The sequence below is a fragment of the Octopus sinensis genome, linkage group LG9, assembly GCF_006345805.1.
Source record: "Octopus sinensis linkage group LG9, ASM634580v1, whole genome shotgun sequence".
Classification (NCBI taxonomy): Eukaryota; Metazoa; Mollusca; class Cephalopoda; order Octopoda; family Octopodidae; genus Octopus; species Octopus sinensis.
In genome coordinates, this window is record NC_043005.1 from 74,977,487 (window position 1) to 74,996,457 (window position 18,971).

The following is an 18,971-nucleotide window of genomic DNA, read 5'->3' on the forward strand; positions in this document are numbered from 1 at the left end:
ATGCTAATTAATTTTGCTATTTTGCTAGTTTATGAAATATCAAAAATAATTTGTAATCATTTCAAAATGGTTGTTCTGCGTTCCTTTAAAATTATGAAATATATGATTGGCTGTTTATATTTCTTTGTTTTCTTATCCAGGGAGACCGTATGTGGTCGTTTTCGGTTGGACTCTTTCTGATAGAGATTGCTCCTGAAAATCTAAGGCTCACTGCTACCTATGGCCTGTTGTCAGGCATCATGATCTTTTTCATGGGTGCTATCGTTGGCAATTGGGTTGACAAAACTGAACGGTTGAAAAGTAAGTGAAACTATTTCTCTGTTTAAGATAATATATCATTAACCATGCAGCTTTCAGTCATAGAGGGAGTCGGTGTTGATGTTATGTTTGGAAAGATGAACAAGTTTTCATGAAGTTTTAGCTTTTAACATTTTATTACCCTTCAAAATCAATGAATTATTCAACAAGAGAACCTCTGTGTGGTCTCTATAACTGTTTTCTCGGTGACAATGTGAGACTTATATAACTGTTTTCTTGGTGACAAAGTGAGACTTATATAACTGTTTTCTTGGTGACAAAGTGAGACTTGCATAACTGTTTTCTTGGTGACAAAGTGAGACTTACATAACTGTTTTCTTGGTGACAAAGTGAGACTTATATAACTGTTTTCTTGGTGACAAAGTGAGACTTATTAAGGCACCCTGCCAAATGTTTTTGCCTATTCCTTTTCAGAAGATTTTCATGTCATATAGGAGTTTCCTTCTTTGAGTCTTGTAAAGTTCTGGTAACTTAGAATCTGCATCCAGGAAGGTCATCCATATCTTGAGATATATAGTTTTCCAGAGCAACACCACCAATTTATCTTGATTCAGGCTTATAAATCAGGGTATATATCTTATAGTTATTAAGAGGAATGACTAGTAACCATGTGCAAAAAATCCTGATCTCATGGGTAGCTACCGCAACTAATCCAATGACCTGACATTGTTAAGCAAGTGAATTTGCTTCCAGGCTGATCTTATCCATCTGCATTTATAGAACCAACTCTTAATACAGCCATATGAGGAAAACGAAAAGTGGGAAAGGTCACATACCTTGTTTTTGAAGGGACAGGTAATGTTGTTTTCTTGGTGGCAAAGAGGCTTATTAAGGCACGCTGCCAAAGGTTTTTCTCCATCTTTTTCAGAAGATTTTTCAAGTCACATAGGAGTTTCCATGTAAACTTCTCGTAATTTTTTTTTATCAGAAGTCCATTATAGGGTGTTTTGGGGATAAGATCCTCGAAGCCCTCCTCCTCCTCTTCTATTTTTGTAGTTTTTTGTTACATTGTGTTGTGTCCTTCATCAATTCACTATTGTTTTGTTTTTTTTCATTTAGAACAGAGGAGTTGAGAAGTGGTGTGGCTAGTGTAGTTGATGATGATGATGATGATATTGTTTTTGTTGTTTCTGTTTTAGCAACTTTTCTTCAATCTGGAATTAAAAACTTGCTCATGAATTAGACTCACTAGGGGGCACCCCTTCATCAATGATGCTCAGCTTATAACGATTTTAATGAATGTTGTCTAAACCTATATATTAATATTGATTTTCACTTGAAAATGAATTATATAATTCACAGCCAGTTTTATATTTCCTCTCCCTCTGTGATAACCAATCATTCATCATACTAACTTCGCTCTCTGTAGAGAACTATGGCTCAATGTCCGTTTATAAATCAGCAGAACACATGCAAGATGTTGTTAATATTGTTTGCATTGCTGATTAAAGAAGAATCAGAAATTGTAATTGTGCTTTTATGGCTCTCTCTCAATGCTTGTTCAGCTTGAATGCTATTTGATATCTTTGTTCTTTGCATTCACTCTCAGTAACAATTCTATATGTTTATTCACATATGCGTTCGTGTTTGTCTATGAATGTATATTCTTTTGATTGCCGCCACACTAAGGCACAACTTTGAAGGTCTTTTAGTCAACCACATCTACCTCAGTGTTTAATTTGAGACTTGTAGTCTTCTCTCAGTCACTATTTGCTGCAATGCTAAGTCAAGTCATGGAGATGTAAACATAATAACACTGATTGTCAAGCTGAAGAACTTCTATGTAGTGGGACTGAACCTGAAACTACATGGTTGTAAAGTAGACTTCTTAACCATGTGTCCATACGTGTTCCTATATATATATATATATATATATATATATATATATATCATCATCATCATCATCATCATCATCATCATCATTTAACATCCATCTTCCATGTTGGCATGAGTTGGAATGTTTTGGGCTTACAAAGAATAAGTCCTGGGGTTGATTTGCTCGACTAAAGGCGGTGCTCCAGCATGGCCGCAGTCAAATGACTGAAACAAGTAAAAGAGTAAAAGAGTATATCTAAAACATTTTTGTACTCCAGAAAATAAAGGTATTAAGTTTCCTTTCTGTTTTCTTCATTGTTTAAATGAGGATTATAAATTACTTAAGCTTGCCACTGCACTACCAGTTATAATCTCAAATGTATAGTTTGTATTATTACAGAACATAGAGACAGTGAGCTGGCAGAATTGTTAGCATGCTGGGTAAAATTCTTTGGGGCGTTTCATCTGTCTTTGTTCTGAGTTCAAATTCCGCTGAGGTTAACTCTGACTTTCATCCTTTCGGGGTTGATAAAATAAGTACCAGCTGAGTGCTGAGGTCAATGCAGTCGACTTACCACTTTCATCGAAATTGCTGGCCTTGTGCCAAAATTTGAAATCATTACTACAGAACATACAGGTGATGAGATGGTAGAATTTCTAGCACGCTGGGTGAAATGCTTAGCAGCATTTTGTCTGTCTCCATATTCTGAGTTCAAAATCTGCTGAGGTTGACTTTGCTTTTCATCCTTTTGGGGTTGATAAAATAAGTACCAGTTGAGTACTTGGGCCGATGTAATCTACTTATCCTCCTCTTTCAAATTCCAGGCCTTGTGCCTATAGTAGAAAGGATTATTCTCTGCTTGCAAAGACCTGTTGAGGCAAGTGAAATCAAAGTCGAAATCGAAATCAAATTCGATGACTGCCATCCGTGCTAGTGGAGCGCTAAGAGTACCATCCGAGCATGATCGTTGCCAGAGCAAAAAACTGGCTTCTGTGCTGGTGGCACATAAAAAGCTCCATTCAAGCATGATCGTTACCTGCATCGCCTTACTGGCACTTGTGCTGGTGGCACGTGAAAAAACATTCGAGTGAGGTCATTGCCAGTGCCGCTGGACTGGCTCCTGTGCAGGTGGCACATAAAAAGCACCATTTGAGCATTGCCGTTGCCAGTACCGCCTGACTGGCCCTCGTGCCGGTGGCACGTAAAAGCACCCACTACACTCTTGTAGTGGTTGGCGTTAGGAAGGGCATCCAGCTGTAGAAATTCTGCCAGATCAGATTGGAGTTTGGTGCAGCCATCTGGTTCACCAGACCTGTCAAATCGTCCAACCCATGCTAGCATGGAAAGCAGACGTTAAACGAGGATGTTAATGATGATGATGACATTCATAAACAAACACTGAAGCATCGAGTGAGCTGGTATTTTTAGAAATGAAGAAAATCTCAAGTACAAGAAAATAGCTCAGAGGATTGGGTAAAACACTCTTATAGATGGGAAAACATGGCCAGCAAACCGCTACAGAGAATCAAACTCTGTACTTCTCAAATTCTAAAAGTACAGAGTTTGATTCTTTGTAGCAGTTTACTGGCCATGTTTTCCCAAATATAAGTATACTTTACATGATTCTCTGAGCTCTATTCACAGCTGTTCTCCTGCATTTTAAGATTTCCTTCATTTGTACAAATAGTAAGATTACATTTTGGGCAAACAAGAGTTTTACTGTTTTGTTTGATTTCATATTTTACAAAGTAGTCCTTTTGTGTTCTGAGTTCAAAACCTGCAGGTGGCAGCTTTATCATTTCAACTTCCCTGAGTCAAACATCAAGCATGTGATGAAATATGGTGGATAAAATTGACTGCTCCCTTCTTATCTCATGATGTTTTTAGCATTTTGATTTTATATATGTATGCCCTTACTATCACCTCATTTTACAGTATAGACTGAGAGTCTTTTATCATGCTATCATCATGGCAGAGCAGCTGTCTCCCAAAACTGATGTACCCTCCACTGCACTGAATTAGTTAACCCTTACAAAAAGCTTTCTTTCGGCCAAATTAAGATATGGATATTATTGTATAAGGGATTTTTCTTGGTTAATATTTCCTTAGTTTTTGTTATATTTAATTTTGACAACTTGCACTCCATCAGTTCCAGTTGATCCCATCAACAGAAGAGCCTGCTCATGAAATTTATGTGCAAGTGGCTGAGTACTCCACAGATGCATGTACTCTTAACATAGTTCTCAAAGAGATTCAGAATGATGCAGAATATGGCAAGGTTGGCCCTTTGAATTAAACATTTGTTTTGTTGCAGTCCATGCATTTACTGATACTAAAATGAAAATTTACACCCAGACACATATATACATGTATACACATTCATATCTATGTATATTCTTTTTTTTTTTATTTTACAGCTGTTAAAATATCATTATTCATCCAGAACTCAAGTGTAATAGCATGTGCAATTGTTGTAGCAGTCTATTTAACTTGGAAAACCCAAATTGTTGACACTTGGAATGGATTTGGAGACATTCTCTCCAAAATTGCAATAATCGGTTTAGCTATTATTGCTAGACTTGCTTCCTTGGCAGGAAACATTTCTGTACGCAATGACTGGATTGTTGAAATAAGTGAAAGAGACCCAACTAAACTTGCTTGTGAGTATTTCATCTCGGTGAAAATATATATTAAACTTCTAAACTTCTTTTTAAAATATCTTTATGTATTGTAATTTTAAAATATGAAAATAAATCTTTACTGAAATAAATATGTTTTCTTAAAATGTTTTAACGATATCATAGTTGATTTTGTCAAAAATTAAAAATCAAATTCGATGATTGGCATCCGTGGTGCTAGCGGGATGCAAAGAGCACCATACGAGTGTGATCATTGACAGAGTGGCGAACCGGCTTCCATGCCAGTGGCACTTAAAAGGCACCATTCGAGCATGATCGTTACCAGCGTCGCACTACTGGCACTTGAGCCCCGTGCTAGTAGGGTATTAAGAGCACCATCCAAGTGTGATCGTTGCCAGAGCGGCTATCTGGCCTCCGTACTGGTGGCATGTAAAAAACACCATTCCAGCGGGATCGTTACCAGCATCGCCTTACTGGCACCTGCGCCGGTGGCATGTGTAAAAGATTCGAGCGAAGTCGTTGCCAGTGCCACCTGACTGGTCCTGTGCCGGTGGCACGTAAAGCACCCACAACACTCTCGGAGTGGTTGGCGTTAGGAAGGGCATCCAGCTGTAGAAACTCTGCCAGATCAAGATTGAAGCCTGGTGCAGCCATCTGGTTCGCCAGCCCTCAGTCATATGTCCAACCCATGCTAGCATGGAAAGCAGACATTAAACGATGATGATGATAGTTGCTATACAATCAATTGAAAATTGTAAAGGCTGAGGTTTAAATGTAGTTCTAAATTTTGAAAAAATTTTTAGCAGATACAGATGTGAATGTGTGATTAAGAAGCTTGCTTTCCTACCATATTATCAGCATCTCAGGCGAGTGTTTTCTACTATAGCCCCAGGCTGACCAAAGTCTTGTGAGTAGACTTAGTAGATGGAAACTGAAAGAAGCCCATCACATACATACATGCATGGATGCATGATTGCATACATACATATTTATAAATATTAAATACATATACTACTCTTTACTCTCTTTTACTCTTTTACTTGTTTCAGTCATTTGACTGTGGTCATGCTGGAGCACTGCCTTTAGTCGAGCAAATCAACCCCAGGACTTATTCTTTGTAAGCCTATTACTTATTCTGTTGGTCTCTTTAGCCAAACTGCTAAGTTACAGGGATGTAAACACACCAGCATTGGTTGTCAAGTGATGTTGCGGGGACAAACACACACACATACGACGGGCATTGGCTCAGGTGCTTTTTACATGACACCAGCTTTTTATGTGGCACAGAGTTAATCAGATCAGAGAACATATTCCAGTTGATAGATTGCCAGTCTGTCATAGGTAACTATATGATACCTATTCTTTGACAAGGCAAACCAGAGCAATGGAGACATAAATATCTTGCTCAAAAACACACATACCAATTAGATGTATAGTGCTAGTATCACTGGCTTTTACTTTCCGTATTGCTTAGTTTCATTTAGATCATTGGTTCTCAACCATTTTTTTTTATCTGTGGACCCCTTTGATTCCTACTTTACTTGGATGAACCCTCTTAGTCATTTGGTGTTTAAAAGAATCATATTTTATTTTTATAATTAAATATTATTAGCAATTGTATAAAAAATATCACTGATCTAGATGGTCTGATCACTGATCTAGATGGACTGATCACTGATCTAGATGGTCTGATCTTTGATCTAGACGGTCTGATCACTGATCTAGATGGACTGATCACTGATCTAGACGGACTGATCACTGATCTAGATGGACTGATCACTGATCTAGATGGACTGATCACTGATCTAGACGGACTGATCACTGATCTAGACGGACTGATCACTGATCTAGACGGACTGATCACTGATCTAGACAGACTGATCACTGATCTAGACGGACCGATCACTGATCTAGATGGACTGATTACTGATCTAGACGAACTGATCACTGATCACTGGTCTAGATGGACTGATCACTTGAGGGTAAAATGTCTTCAGCTATTATAAGCCACAGTGCCTTTGGCGGCATATGAACTCCTGATTCTTTGGTTAGTAGGCACAAGTATTTTAATTGTTTGGCTAGCAGCGACACTCTTGTTAAAGCATAAATTTTGTCAAATATAAATCTACAATCAATGATTCAAGGTATGATTAATTGTTTTCTTTCATGTTATATCTTATTTTCTGAAATTATGGCATAACATCAAACATGTATCTTTTACTTCTTTTCTAGAAGAGAAGAAAGAGAGAGAAAATAAAAATATAACATTAACCTCTTTATTCATTTACATTCTATCTTAATGTAAAACTATATTGATTTGATTAATTTTTATTAGTTCTTAATTTCTTAACAGTGTTTTAATTAATTTTTGATCTTTGTCATCCTATTAATTTATTTATTTAGACATGACTGCTGCCCTACGCCGTATTGACCTTGCAGTTAAACTCCTGTCACCTATTCTTGCTGGTCAGTTAATGACATACATTTCTATTGTGGCTGGTTCCCTGTTTATTGCTGTTTGGAATTTTATCTCAGTATTTATAGAGTATTTTTTGCTATACAAAGTCTTCCAAGCAGTTCCAACTCTGGCTACAAAGAAAAAAAGTGTAACTGCTGGAGAAGAACAACAAGGTAATATGCTAACTAAAAACTATTGTATACTCCTCCTCTACCACCACTATGTGTGTGTGTGTGTCTGTGTGTGTGTGTGTGTGTGTCTGTGTATACTGACCAACATACTCTCATGGAATGTAACCAAATGAGGTTTATTTTTCAACATGGTCCCTCTTGTGGCTCATAGACTTTTTCCATCAATGTTGCAGTGCTTAAATCCTTTTGGTGAAGAAGCTTTCATCAACAGTAGATATGACATCACCATCACTGTAATACTGCTTTATCGTGTTGGGGGAACAGATGATAGAAACTTGAGGTCAAATCAAGAGAACAGGGAGGATTATCAACCAGGTCAAAGTCACAGTCATGTACAGCAGTCATTGAAACCAAGGACTCATTTGCTGGAGTATTGTCCTGATGAAACAAGACTCCCTTTCATCAATTTTCCAGGGTTTTTTGTCTTAATAGCCTTTTATAACTGCCTCAGTAATTTGGCATAGAATTCTCCATTGATGGTGTGGTCATTTTGAAGATGGTTAATAAACACAATGCCTTTCACATCCCTAAAATCTGAGGCCATCACCTTCCCTGCAGATGAAATGATCTTGGCCTTCTTTGAAGCAGGCAAGGAGAGGTGTTTCCACTTCATGGATTGTCTCTGGCTCAAAGTGATGAAGCCAATACTCATACTGGGTTGGGAAATGTTTGAGGAAACCAGCTGGATTTCCTGTGATGTGATCAGCTTCTTGCGCTGTTTATCAGCTATCACATGTAACACTCGCTGAACAGAAACCTTCATCACACCAAGTTCATTGTGTAGAATATTCTCAACTCTCTCGCAATGTATGCCAGTAGCACTGGCTGTGTGATTTAGAGTTGACTCTCCATCTTCCATCACCATGTGGTGAACACAACCATTGTTTCCCTTGGTGGTGGCAGTTGCAGGACATCCAGACCCTGAGTCATATTCAAGACTCTCCCTTTCTCTCCTAAATTCAGCTGCCCACTTTTGCACTCTCTTTTACTCTTTTACTTGTTTCAGTCATTTGACTGTGGCCATGCTGGAGCACCGTCTTTAGTCGAGCAAATCCACCCCAGGACTTATTCTTTGTAAGCCTAGTACTTATTCTATCGGTCCCTTTTGCCGAACTGCTAGCTTACAGGGATGTAAACACACCAGCATCGGTTGTCAAGCGATGTTGGGGGGACAAACACAGACACACAAACATATACACGCACATACATATATATATATATACATACATATATATGATGGGCTTCTTTCAGTTTCCGTCTACCAAATCCACTCACAAGGCTTTGGTCGGCCCAAGGCTATAGAAGAAGACACTTGCCCAAGGTGCCATGCAGTGGGACTGAACCCGGAATCATGTGGTTGGTAAGCAAGCTACTTACCACACAGCTACTCCTGCTTACAAAATAAATATAAGATAAAAAAAATTGTCAACTTTTATTATATTCATTATATAGATTGTTTCCGGTATAGATAAATATTATTAAGAAATATTACTGGTCCCTGGCACACTGGAAAAAAAAATGCCTGTATGCCACATCAGATAGTTTGAGAAGCACTGTTTTAGATTACAGTAAGCTTTTGGCTATCGCAAGTGTTACGTTCCAAGACCTCCGATAGAAATAATTGAAATCTAAAAGTATATATATACCTATCAGCTGCAGAAACCCGGATATACTGAGGAGTCTGTGATATAAATTTACATATGCTGAGACCCCCTTCAGTCATGACTGACCATGGGATTGCACCTAGAAATTTACCCTCCTAGGTACAAGTCCGGGCAAGTTGTTTATGGAAGACCAGCAGTCGCCCATGCATACCGGCTTCCCGTCTCCATGCCACCAGTGTTATCCAAGGGAAAGGCAACAGCTGGTACAGTTTGGCACTGTGACGTTGCAAGTCATTTGTACAGCTGAGTGAACTGGAGCAACGTGAAATAAAGTGTCTTGCTCAAGAACACAACACGCAGCCCGGTCCGGGTATTGAACTCACAACCTCATGATCATAAGCTCGATGCTCTAACCATTGAGCCATGTGCCTTCACAATTAACATATATTAGCCAGAAAAATCCTTGATGTACTAAGTGCGCGATAGGTGAACTGTGAAGTACTGAGTGTGTGATAGGTGAACTGTGAAGCACCGAGTGCGCGATAGGTGAACTGTGAAGTACTGAGTGCGCGATAGGTGAATCACGATGTACTGAATGCACAATAGGTGAACTGTAGTATGGTGAGGGATTACTGAACAACGAAACTTCCATGAACTTTTTTCCTATTATTTTGAAATTTACTGTTTTGCTGTCTGAAAAATAGTTGAAAATCATCTTTTGTTAACATGTCTTTTTTAATTTCTTTTCCGGCTGAAAATGATGATCAAAACAAAAATAAATCAGAATCAAATGATGTGGAGGGAACCTCAAATTCTGTTGAAGAATCCACTGAAAGCCCACAGTTAGAAGCCATGAAAGTGAGCTCAGATGATACTCAACCAAAACCAGATGAAAGCTCCCCAAAAGCTTGTAGCAGATTAGCTAAACATCCTCTGTGCATGTCTTTTTTCTCTGGAATATTTACCCTTTACAATGGCTGGAGCATATATCTAAAATATGATGTGGCCCCTGCTGGATTTGGACTTGCTCTCGTATATATGACAGCCCTTGGTTTTGACAATATCACTGTTGGTAAGAATCTTTACTTAAAACTTGATGTTTATTTATTCATTACACTGACATATAACCACGTACATTTATAAATCGCAACTGTGTATAACTGCATATATTTATAAGCAGGGCTGATTGAATTTGTTTCTCTAAATGACTTATTTTTTTTTTAATCAACCTCAGAATAAAGCAAAATTAATCCATTAGTTTTTGAAATCAGGATGTAGAAATGTGAAAGCAAACATTGTTGTGATGCTGTTTCTACTATTTTATTATCTGGAATTTAAAATTATCTAAAAAATAAAAAAAAAATGCTAAATTTATTTTAAAACATCTAAATTAAAACAATACAAAATTTCCAGTTTTAGTTTTAATCCAAACCTGAAAATGTTTAAACATTATTTTTGATTAGGCACAAGACCAGTTTCTTACTAAATGCAGAATAGTTGAATCAACCACAGTATATTACTGGTATGTAGATTAAAAGCACCATCCGAACGTTGCCGATGCCAGCACTGCCTTGACTGACTTCTGTGCCGGTGGCATATAAAAAGCACCAACCGATTGTGGCTATTTGCCAGCCCCCTCTGGCCCCGGTGCCAGTGGCATGTAAATGGCATGTAAAAAGCACCCACTACACTCATGGAGTGGTTGGCGTTAGGAAGGACATCCAGCTGTAGAAACACTGCCAGATCAGACTGGAGCCTGGTGCAGCTGCCTGGCTTCCCAGACCCTGGACGAACCGTCCAACTCGTGCTAGCACGGAAAATGGATGTTAAACGATGATGATAATGAAAGACATAATCAATACTGACAGTATTTTTGAATCAGCATCTTCATCAGAATCATTTTACACTGCTTTTCCACTCTTATGTGAGTTGGATGGTTCTTCTGAGGTCATGTTTTCCAGCCAAATGCTCTTGTTGCCCACCTTTTTGGTCATTTCTTATGTCATGCATAAAAAGGTGGTATATCTGTTCTAGAACCTGGATGTACAATCTTATTTTTAACCCTCAATGTAGAATGACAAAAACAACAATTTCAGGAGAGGGGGTTAGTTGATTACATCGACCCCCCCCCCCCAGTGTTCAACTGGTACTTATTTTATTGACTCCAAAAGGCAAAGTCAACCTAGGCAGAATTTTTGCTTAGAACATAAAGATGGACAAAATACCTATCTCTTTACTACCCACAAGGGGCTAAACACAGAGGGGATAAACAAGGACAGACAAACGGATTAAGTCGATTACATCGACCCCAGTGCGTATCTGGTACTTAATTTATCAATACCGAAAGGATGAAAGGCAAAGTCGACCTCGGCGGAATTTGAACTCAAAACGTAACAGCAGACGAAATACGACTATGCATTTCGCCTGGCGTGCTAACGTTTCTGCCAGCTCACTGCCTTCAAAAAAGTCTACTAATATAATACAGTCATTTAAGGTAGTGAGTTAGCAGAATTGTTAGTACACTAGACAAAATACCGAGTGGCAAATTCCACTGAAATCAACTTTGGTTTTCATCCTGTTGGGGTTGGTAAAATAAGTACAAGTGCATTGAAATTCAATATTATATTGAAACTAATTTAATATAGTTATAGGTGCAGGAGTGGGTGTGTGGTAAGTAGCTTGCTTTCTAACCACATGGTTCCAGGTTCAGCCCCCCTCTGTGGCACCCTGGGCAAGTGCCTTCTACTATAGCCTTGGGCCAACCAAAGCTTTGTGAGTGGATTTGGTAGACTGAAACTGAAAGAAGCCTGTCGTGTGTGTGTGTGTGAGTGTGTATATGTTTATGACTGTGTTTGTCCCCGGGTGTGTTTACAACCCCGTAACTTAGCGGTTTGGCAAAAGGGACCGATAGAATATATACTAGGCTTACAAAAAATAATGCAGTTCTATATTTAACCCCAAGATTCCAAGTTCGATTCCAGGCAGTGACCTGAATAATAATAATAATAATAATAATAATAATAATAATAATAATAATATCGAAAAAAATAAAATACCTTAGGAACGAGAACCCAGGTTCGAAATTTTCCCAAAACACCTGATGAAGGCTGAAGGGTATATCAGCCGAAACATTGTGTTAACTAACAAGGTAAGGACAATTATCTGTCAAATGTAAATAATGTAAATAATTTACAAAGAATAAGTCCTGAGGTTGATTTGTTTGACTAAAGGCAGTACTCCAGCATGGTCACAGTCAAATGACTGAAACAAATAAAAGAATAGTGTAATTAATATAATATATTAATATAGTTGTATTTCGGGATGGTCACACATGAAAACAAAAAGTGTCACTGAAGAGGTCACAGATGTGTGAGAAAAGATTTCCAGACAATGGACATGAGTTAAAATTGTAAAATAAGAACAGTACTAAATGAGTGAAGAAAAATATATATATAGGTGTAGGAGTGGCTGTGTGGTAAGTAGCTTACTTACCAACCACATAGTTCCGGGTTCAGTCCCACTGCGTGACACCTTCGACAAGTGTCTTCTACTATAGCCTCGGGCTATAGTAGAAGACACTTCGTATATATATATATATATATATATATATGTATGTATGTATCTGTGTATATGTTTGTGTGTCTGTGTTTGTCCCCCCTGACATCTCTTGACAACCGATGCTGGTGTGTTTACATCCCCATAACTTAGCAGTTCAGCAAAAGAGACCGATAGAATAAGTACAAGGCTTACAAAGTATAAGTCTTGGGGTCGATTTGCTCGACTAAAGGCGATGCTCCAGCATGGCCACAGTCAAATGACTGAAACACGTAAAAGAGTAAGTGTGTGTGTGTTTATTCGGCAAAAAAATAAAAAATTACTGTCCCGAAATACAACATCCGTTTCAACATACAGTTTCATAGAAATCTTTCAAAACGAATTAATATGGTGTTTCCATTTAATTGTTTATTTCTATAATTCATTTCAGGTTTCGCCTATTCACAAGGTATAACGGAATCAATTCTTGGAATTCTTATGGCTTGTGGAGCTATAATTGGTATCATGTCAACATTTGTTTACCCAAGAATCAGAAACAAAATTGGTTTGTCGAGAACTGGTCTCATAAGTTTTTCACTGGAAATTTTTTGCTTGACACTTTGTTTAATGTCAATTATCGCTCCAGGAAACCCTTATAAATTTATGACATACCCTCATTTAATAGAAAAATCCACTGTATCACAAAATAATGCTTCGATGGCCATCTATAATGTCACCAGCACCACCAGCAGCGAATTTTCAGCTCAGTCAAATATAACATCAACAACTGTTGCCCCTGAAAATGTTAAAAAGCTATCATCGTACATTTCCATTGCTTTATTAATGGGTGGAATCATCACTGCTCGATTTGGTAAGTTGATTACATTAGTCTTTGTCATAGTTTTTCATCTAGATTCACACTAGTGATGGATCTAAATATTTATAGATTATATAGGCACAAATGTGGCTATGTGGTAAGAAGCCTCATTCCCAACTTCATGGTTCCAGGTTCAATCCTTCTCTGTGGCACCTTGGACAAGTGTCTTCTACTACAGCCTTGGACTGACCAAAACCTCCTGAGTGGGTTTGGTAGAAGGAAACTGAAAGAAACTTGCCACATGTGTGTGCGTGTGTGTGTCTGTGTATGTGATACACACACACCATGTATATATTCCTGGATATGAATATGCTTTCCTTTATTTTATTTGTTTCAGTCATTTGACTGTGGCTATGCTGGAGCACCACCTTTAGTCAAACAAATCAACCCCAGGACTTATTCTTTGTAAACCTAGTACTTATTCTATCAGTTTCTTTTGCTGAACTGCTAAGTTATGGGGACATAAACACACCTACATTGGTTGTCAAGTGATGGTGGTGGAACAAACACAGACACAGAAACAGTTACATATACATATATACGACGGGCTTCTTTCAGTTTCCATCTACCAAATCCACTCACAAGGCTTTGGTTGGCTTGAGGCTATAGAAGAAGACACTTGCTCAAGGTGCCATGCAGGGGGACTGAACCTGGAGCCATGTGGTTGGTAAGCAAGCTACTTACCACACATCCACTCTTGTGCCTATGTATAAATTCATATATATATATATATATATCATCATCATCACCATCGTTTAACATCCGCCTTCCATACTGGCATGGGTAGAACGGTTTGACTAAGGACTGGCGAGCCAGATGGCTGCACCAGGCTCCAATCTGATCTGGCAGAGCTTCTACAGCTGGATGCCCTTCCTAATGCCAACCACTCTTAGAGTGTAGTGGGTGCTTTTACGTTCCACTGGCATGGGGGCCAGTTATGCGGTACTGGCTATGGCCATGCTCAAATGCTGTTTTTTAAGTGCCACCTACACAGGAACCAGTTCAGTGGCACTGGCTCCTCACTTGAATGTTGTTCATATGCCACCGGCACAAGTGCCAGTAAGAGATGCATTCAGTAACAGTTCTTTAAAGTAAAGACTATTTGCCAACATAATGTGGCAGTCCTGGAAGGGACGATTGTTACTGTTGTTTAGCCTCAGGAAATATCATTTCCAGCTGGCTATACCATGCAATATTTGTGTCCTTATATTTTGTTTTTTAATATTTATTATCTTTATCTTTCCAGGTTTATGGTCTGCAGATTTGACAGTAACTCAGCTTTTTATGGAAAATGTAGATGAATCTGAACGTGGTGTTGTGAACGGTGTTCAAAATTCTTTGAATATGCTTATGGATATGTTAAAATTTTTATTGGTTATTTTGATATCAGAAACGTCTGACTTCTACATTTTAATCATTATCTCTTATATGTTCATTTGCTTTGGCGGTATGAGCTTTGCAAGATACTCTTACCGTGCTCGTGGGCATTTATTTCATTTTGACAAAGTATGTGCATGCTCTAAACAGTAATAGCAGCAAAAGTTATTTATTATTAATATCACTATCATTATTATTATTATCATTATTAACCCTTTCGTTACCAAACCGCCCAAAGCTGCCCGAAAAATATTTTGGTTAATGTGACCAAACCGCCCAAAGCCGCCCGAATTTACCTATTCATATTTAAATGAGAATATCAGAGCAAATCTCTTTAGTACATTCGTGAAAACATGTGATTATACTTCGTAAACAGTTAATCTACAGTTTTGTACAACGATCGACGTGTAATTTTAATTCCCTGAATTTTTGGAGATTTTTTTCCACATGTTTTCGGCATCGATTTTTCTTCAACTTTGAAAATAGATAGGAGTTTCATGTTATCAAGCATTGATTCCGAATTGGAAAATTTGTGAAACAAATACTGGGTACTGTTGTGGATTCAGTTTTTATACAGGGAAACTAATGTTAGTCAGCATGGCTTAGGGTATGATGTGGTCTGGAAGTTATTGTTTGAAGCGATCAATGTGGAAACAAACTTAAACAGAATGTAAATAAACGCAAAATGGGGGTTCAAATTTTGGAAAATTTGTGAAGCAAATACTGGGTACTGCGTGGATTTAGTTTTTATACAGGGAAAATAATGTTAGTCAGCATGGCCTAGGGAACGATGTAGTCTGAAATTTATCACTTCCATACCATAACCAGGGCCGTATATTATTTTTTGACCGATTTCTTTAGTTCGGTCAAACTTAAGGTGGATTCAAGTATTTCACTTTATTCCACCTTTATGGTACACCTGTTGTGCATTAAATTCAACTGATGATATAGTGATGTGCACAATTCTTCTTTATCACAATTTTGTTGCATACCCATTTGAATATTAGCTGATGATTCATTTTCTATGGTGATGTTTAAGCAAAATTTTAATATTTTTACCTTTTGCTCAATTTAAAATTTTAATATTTTTACCTTTTGCTCAATTTACCTGGAGTTACCTGTAATTAAAGTCACTTTGAGACTAAAGTTATGCAATAGAATTGATTAAGAACCCTTTCTTTAATTATGTTCCAAATATCACATTAATATGTTGATAAGTAAAAAAGTTACAGTTATTTAATGAAACAAGCCTAGATTCATGATCATTTTAGAATTTAATTGAAACTCGTGAGGGGTGTATTTTGGTCAGAAATATAGTAACGAAAGGGTTAAGGTGGCAAGCTGGCAGAATCATAAGCATTCTGGTTCAAATTCCGCTGAGGTCGACTTTGCCTTTCATCCTTTTAGGGCTGATAAAATAAATACCAGTTGATCACTGGGATTGATGAAGTTGGCTTACTCCTTCCCACCAAACTGCCGGCTTTGTGCCAAAATTTGAAACTATTATTATTATTATTATTATTATTGAGTGAGAGAGCAGTTCATGCCATCAAAGTGACACTGGGGTAAAATATACGAAGCCCAATATACCCATCATGACTACCCGTCTGATAAAGGTACACCAGGCACATGCATCACAACCATATGTGCACGACATGGTGATCTCATATCAAGATAAACAGCACATGACCTTGCAGGTGGGGCCCAGTTAGAATTTTCTTCAGGTTGAGTAGCCCATCCTGCTCAAAAGGTCCCTGAATAAGGGTTGCTTTAGGATGTTGAACGAAACACCTATGTTTCCAGAGGTGAATTATTCAAACCCCAAAGAATCCCTCTCAACACATGGCCATGATGCTCCCCCACTACTTCTGCTCGTGATCAGAGATGCACATATCGTCAGCCACTAAGGGACATGCTCAACTGGTTAAGGCCAAACAACTGACAAGCAAATCTGTGGTATTGAGCAGAATATTTGCTGTAGCCCATCTTTTATACCAAGACAAAACAATGTACATGATAACACTTCCAATCAGTTAAGATCAGAAGCCATGAGAGCCACTGCCTGGTACTGCATCAGGGCATTATTATTATTATTATTATTATTATTATTATTATTAAGGCAGTGAACTGGCAGAATCGTTAGCTTACTAGGCAAATTGCTTTGAGATATTTCATGCCTATATGTTCTGAGTTCAAATTCCACCGAGGTTGGCTTTGCCTTTCATCCTTTTGAGGTTGATAAAATAAGTACCAATTGAATACTGGGGTCAATGTAGTCGACTTCTCTCCCCCCCCCCCCGAAATTTCAAGCCATGTGCCTGCCTATCGAGGTGGGAAGTGAATTTTATCTTGTTATGTGAGTTATTAATTAATATTGATATCTCATCTGCGTATTTTTGTTTCAAACCCTGATTAAAACTGTAGCCATAATCACTGTTTTGGAGAAATTAGCATCAAAGAAATATTGCACAATGATTTATTAGAAGCTGTGTAATATTTGTGAGACATAAACTGGTGCAGTGCAGGGACTAAAACAAATTGTGGTGAATATAAGGTAAACTTTAAGTATTATTTTAATGGAGGAACTTAGCGGAGATAAAACTATAAGTAATTATTTCTACAACAACAACAACAACATCACCACCACCGCCACCACCATTGTTTAGCGTCCGCTTTCCATGCTAGCATGGGTTGGACGATTTGACTGAGGATTGGCGAACCAGATGGCTGCACTAGGCTCCAATCTTGATCTGGCAGAGTTTCTACAGCTGGCTGCCCTTCCTAACGCCAACCACTCTGAGAATGTAGTGGGTGCTTTTACATGCCACCGGCATAAGTGCCAGTCAGGTGGTACTGGCAATGGCCATGACCATTTCTATAATATATACAAAGTTTTATATCCTTGTATGTTGGATATATAATGTAATATAATGAAGCAGGAGGGAAAGAGAGTATTTCCTTGACACAATACGATTACTATTACATGAGACTCAACGCTTTATATCAATGGCTCACAGTGAACTACCAGTTAACCTGAACTGCCAATCGCTCACAGTTCTTTGATTTATAACAATGAGTCAATCCACCTTTAGTCACTTGAGTAGGAAGTTGGAATCCTTCCACAACACAAGGTCTGAAATTTGGTGGGAGGGACCTAGTCAGTTACATTGACCCAAGTGCTGTAACGGGTACATATTTTATCACCCATCACCACCACCACCAAAAAAAAAAAATGGGAGAAAGTTAGCTCCAGCAGAATTTGAACTCGGAACTTAAAGAGACAGATGAAATGCTCTTAAACGTTTTATGTTTTTCCAGTGTGCTAACAAATCCCTCAGCTTTCCACACCGATAAAGTTATAAATAATAGCACATACATATTGGGTTAACCCCTACCTGCCAACTATTTTCCATCCAAGTGTTTTTTTAAATCAATTTTCTACATGCTAATTAATGTGGCAAACTGGCAGATTTCTTACCATGCCAAGCAAAATTTTTGTGGCATTTTGTCGATCTCTAAGTTCTGTGTTCAAATTCCACTGAGGTCGATTTTGCCTTTCATCCTTTTAGGGTCAATAAAATAAGTACCAGTTGAGCAATGGGGTCAATGTAATCAACTTATCCCCTCCCCTAAAATTGCTGGCCTTGTGCCAAAATTTGAAACCAATATTCTACATGCTATTATTTATAGCTCTATCCACCATTAAAATGATTTATTTCATATTTCAAAGATTTTTTTAAAAAAGATTTAAAAAATTTTTGTATAGTAAATCTTTTTTTTTTTTTATAAAATAATGGCTATTGTATCAATGCCATATAAATGTAAATAAGTTGATAAACAGAGTGATAATAGGTTGTAAATAGATTGACAAAAATTTTGTAAAAGATGGGAAATACTAAAATATGTGTAGTGGTCTTCTCACTCTCTTTCCTCAGTTCAAAACTTTCCAAGCTCAACTTTGGCAGTTATGACTCTGGGTTCAATAATGCCATAAAGTCATTTGATTCTCTCATTCATATTCATTACAGACAAACTGTAGTCTTGTTTAAGTTTAAGGAGTCATTGTTTAACATACTCATTTTCTTATATCATCTATCCATCCATCTATTAGAAACCACAGTGCCTTGCTGCAGGGATTCAATTCTCTGCAGATTTAT

The 18,971-nt window shown here is 37.8% G+C and overlaps 1 protein-coding gene across 3 annotated transcripts in view; it reads left to right on the forward strand.

The window, feature by feature from the left end:
• Positions 1 to 16,399, forward strand: part of LOC115215849 (solute carrier family 40 member 1-like) — a 43,291-nt gene extending 26,892 nt beyond the window's left edge. For 2 of the 3 annotated variants that reach the window (XR_005000702.1, XR_005000701.1), the window contains exons 3-10: positions 141 to 300; positions 4,552 to 4,794; positions 7,177 to 7,404; positions 9,811 to 10,098; positions 13,012 to 13,431; positions 14,684 to 15,025; positions 15,687 to 15,695; positions 16,188 to 16,399. Coding sequence is in view for 1 of the 3 variants with exons in the window: in XM_029785187.2 (XP_029641047.1) it covers positions 141 to 300; positions 4,552 to 4,794; positions 7,177 to 7,404; positions 9,811 to 10,098; positions 13,012 to 13,431; positions 14,684 to 14,967 (1,623 nt within the window). In the remaining 2 variants the exon portion in view is untranslated. Of the gene's footprint in view, positions 1 to 140; positions 301 to 4,551; positions 4,795 to 7,176; positions 7,405 to 9,810; positions 10,099 to 13,011; positions 13,432 to 14,683; positions 15,103 to 15,686; positions 15,696 to 16,187 lie in introns of those variants that run through there. The other variant, XM_029785187.2, reaches the window with a different exon arrangement.
• The last annotated feature ends 2,572 nt before the right edge of the window (positions 16,400 to 18,971 follow it).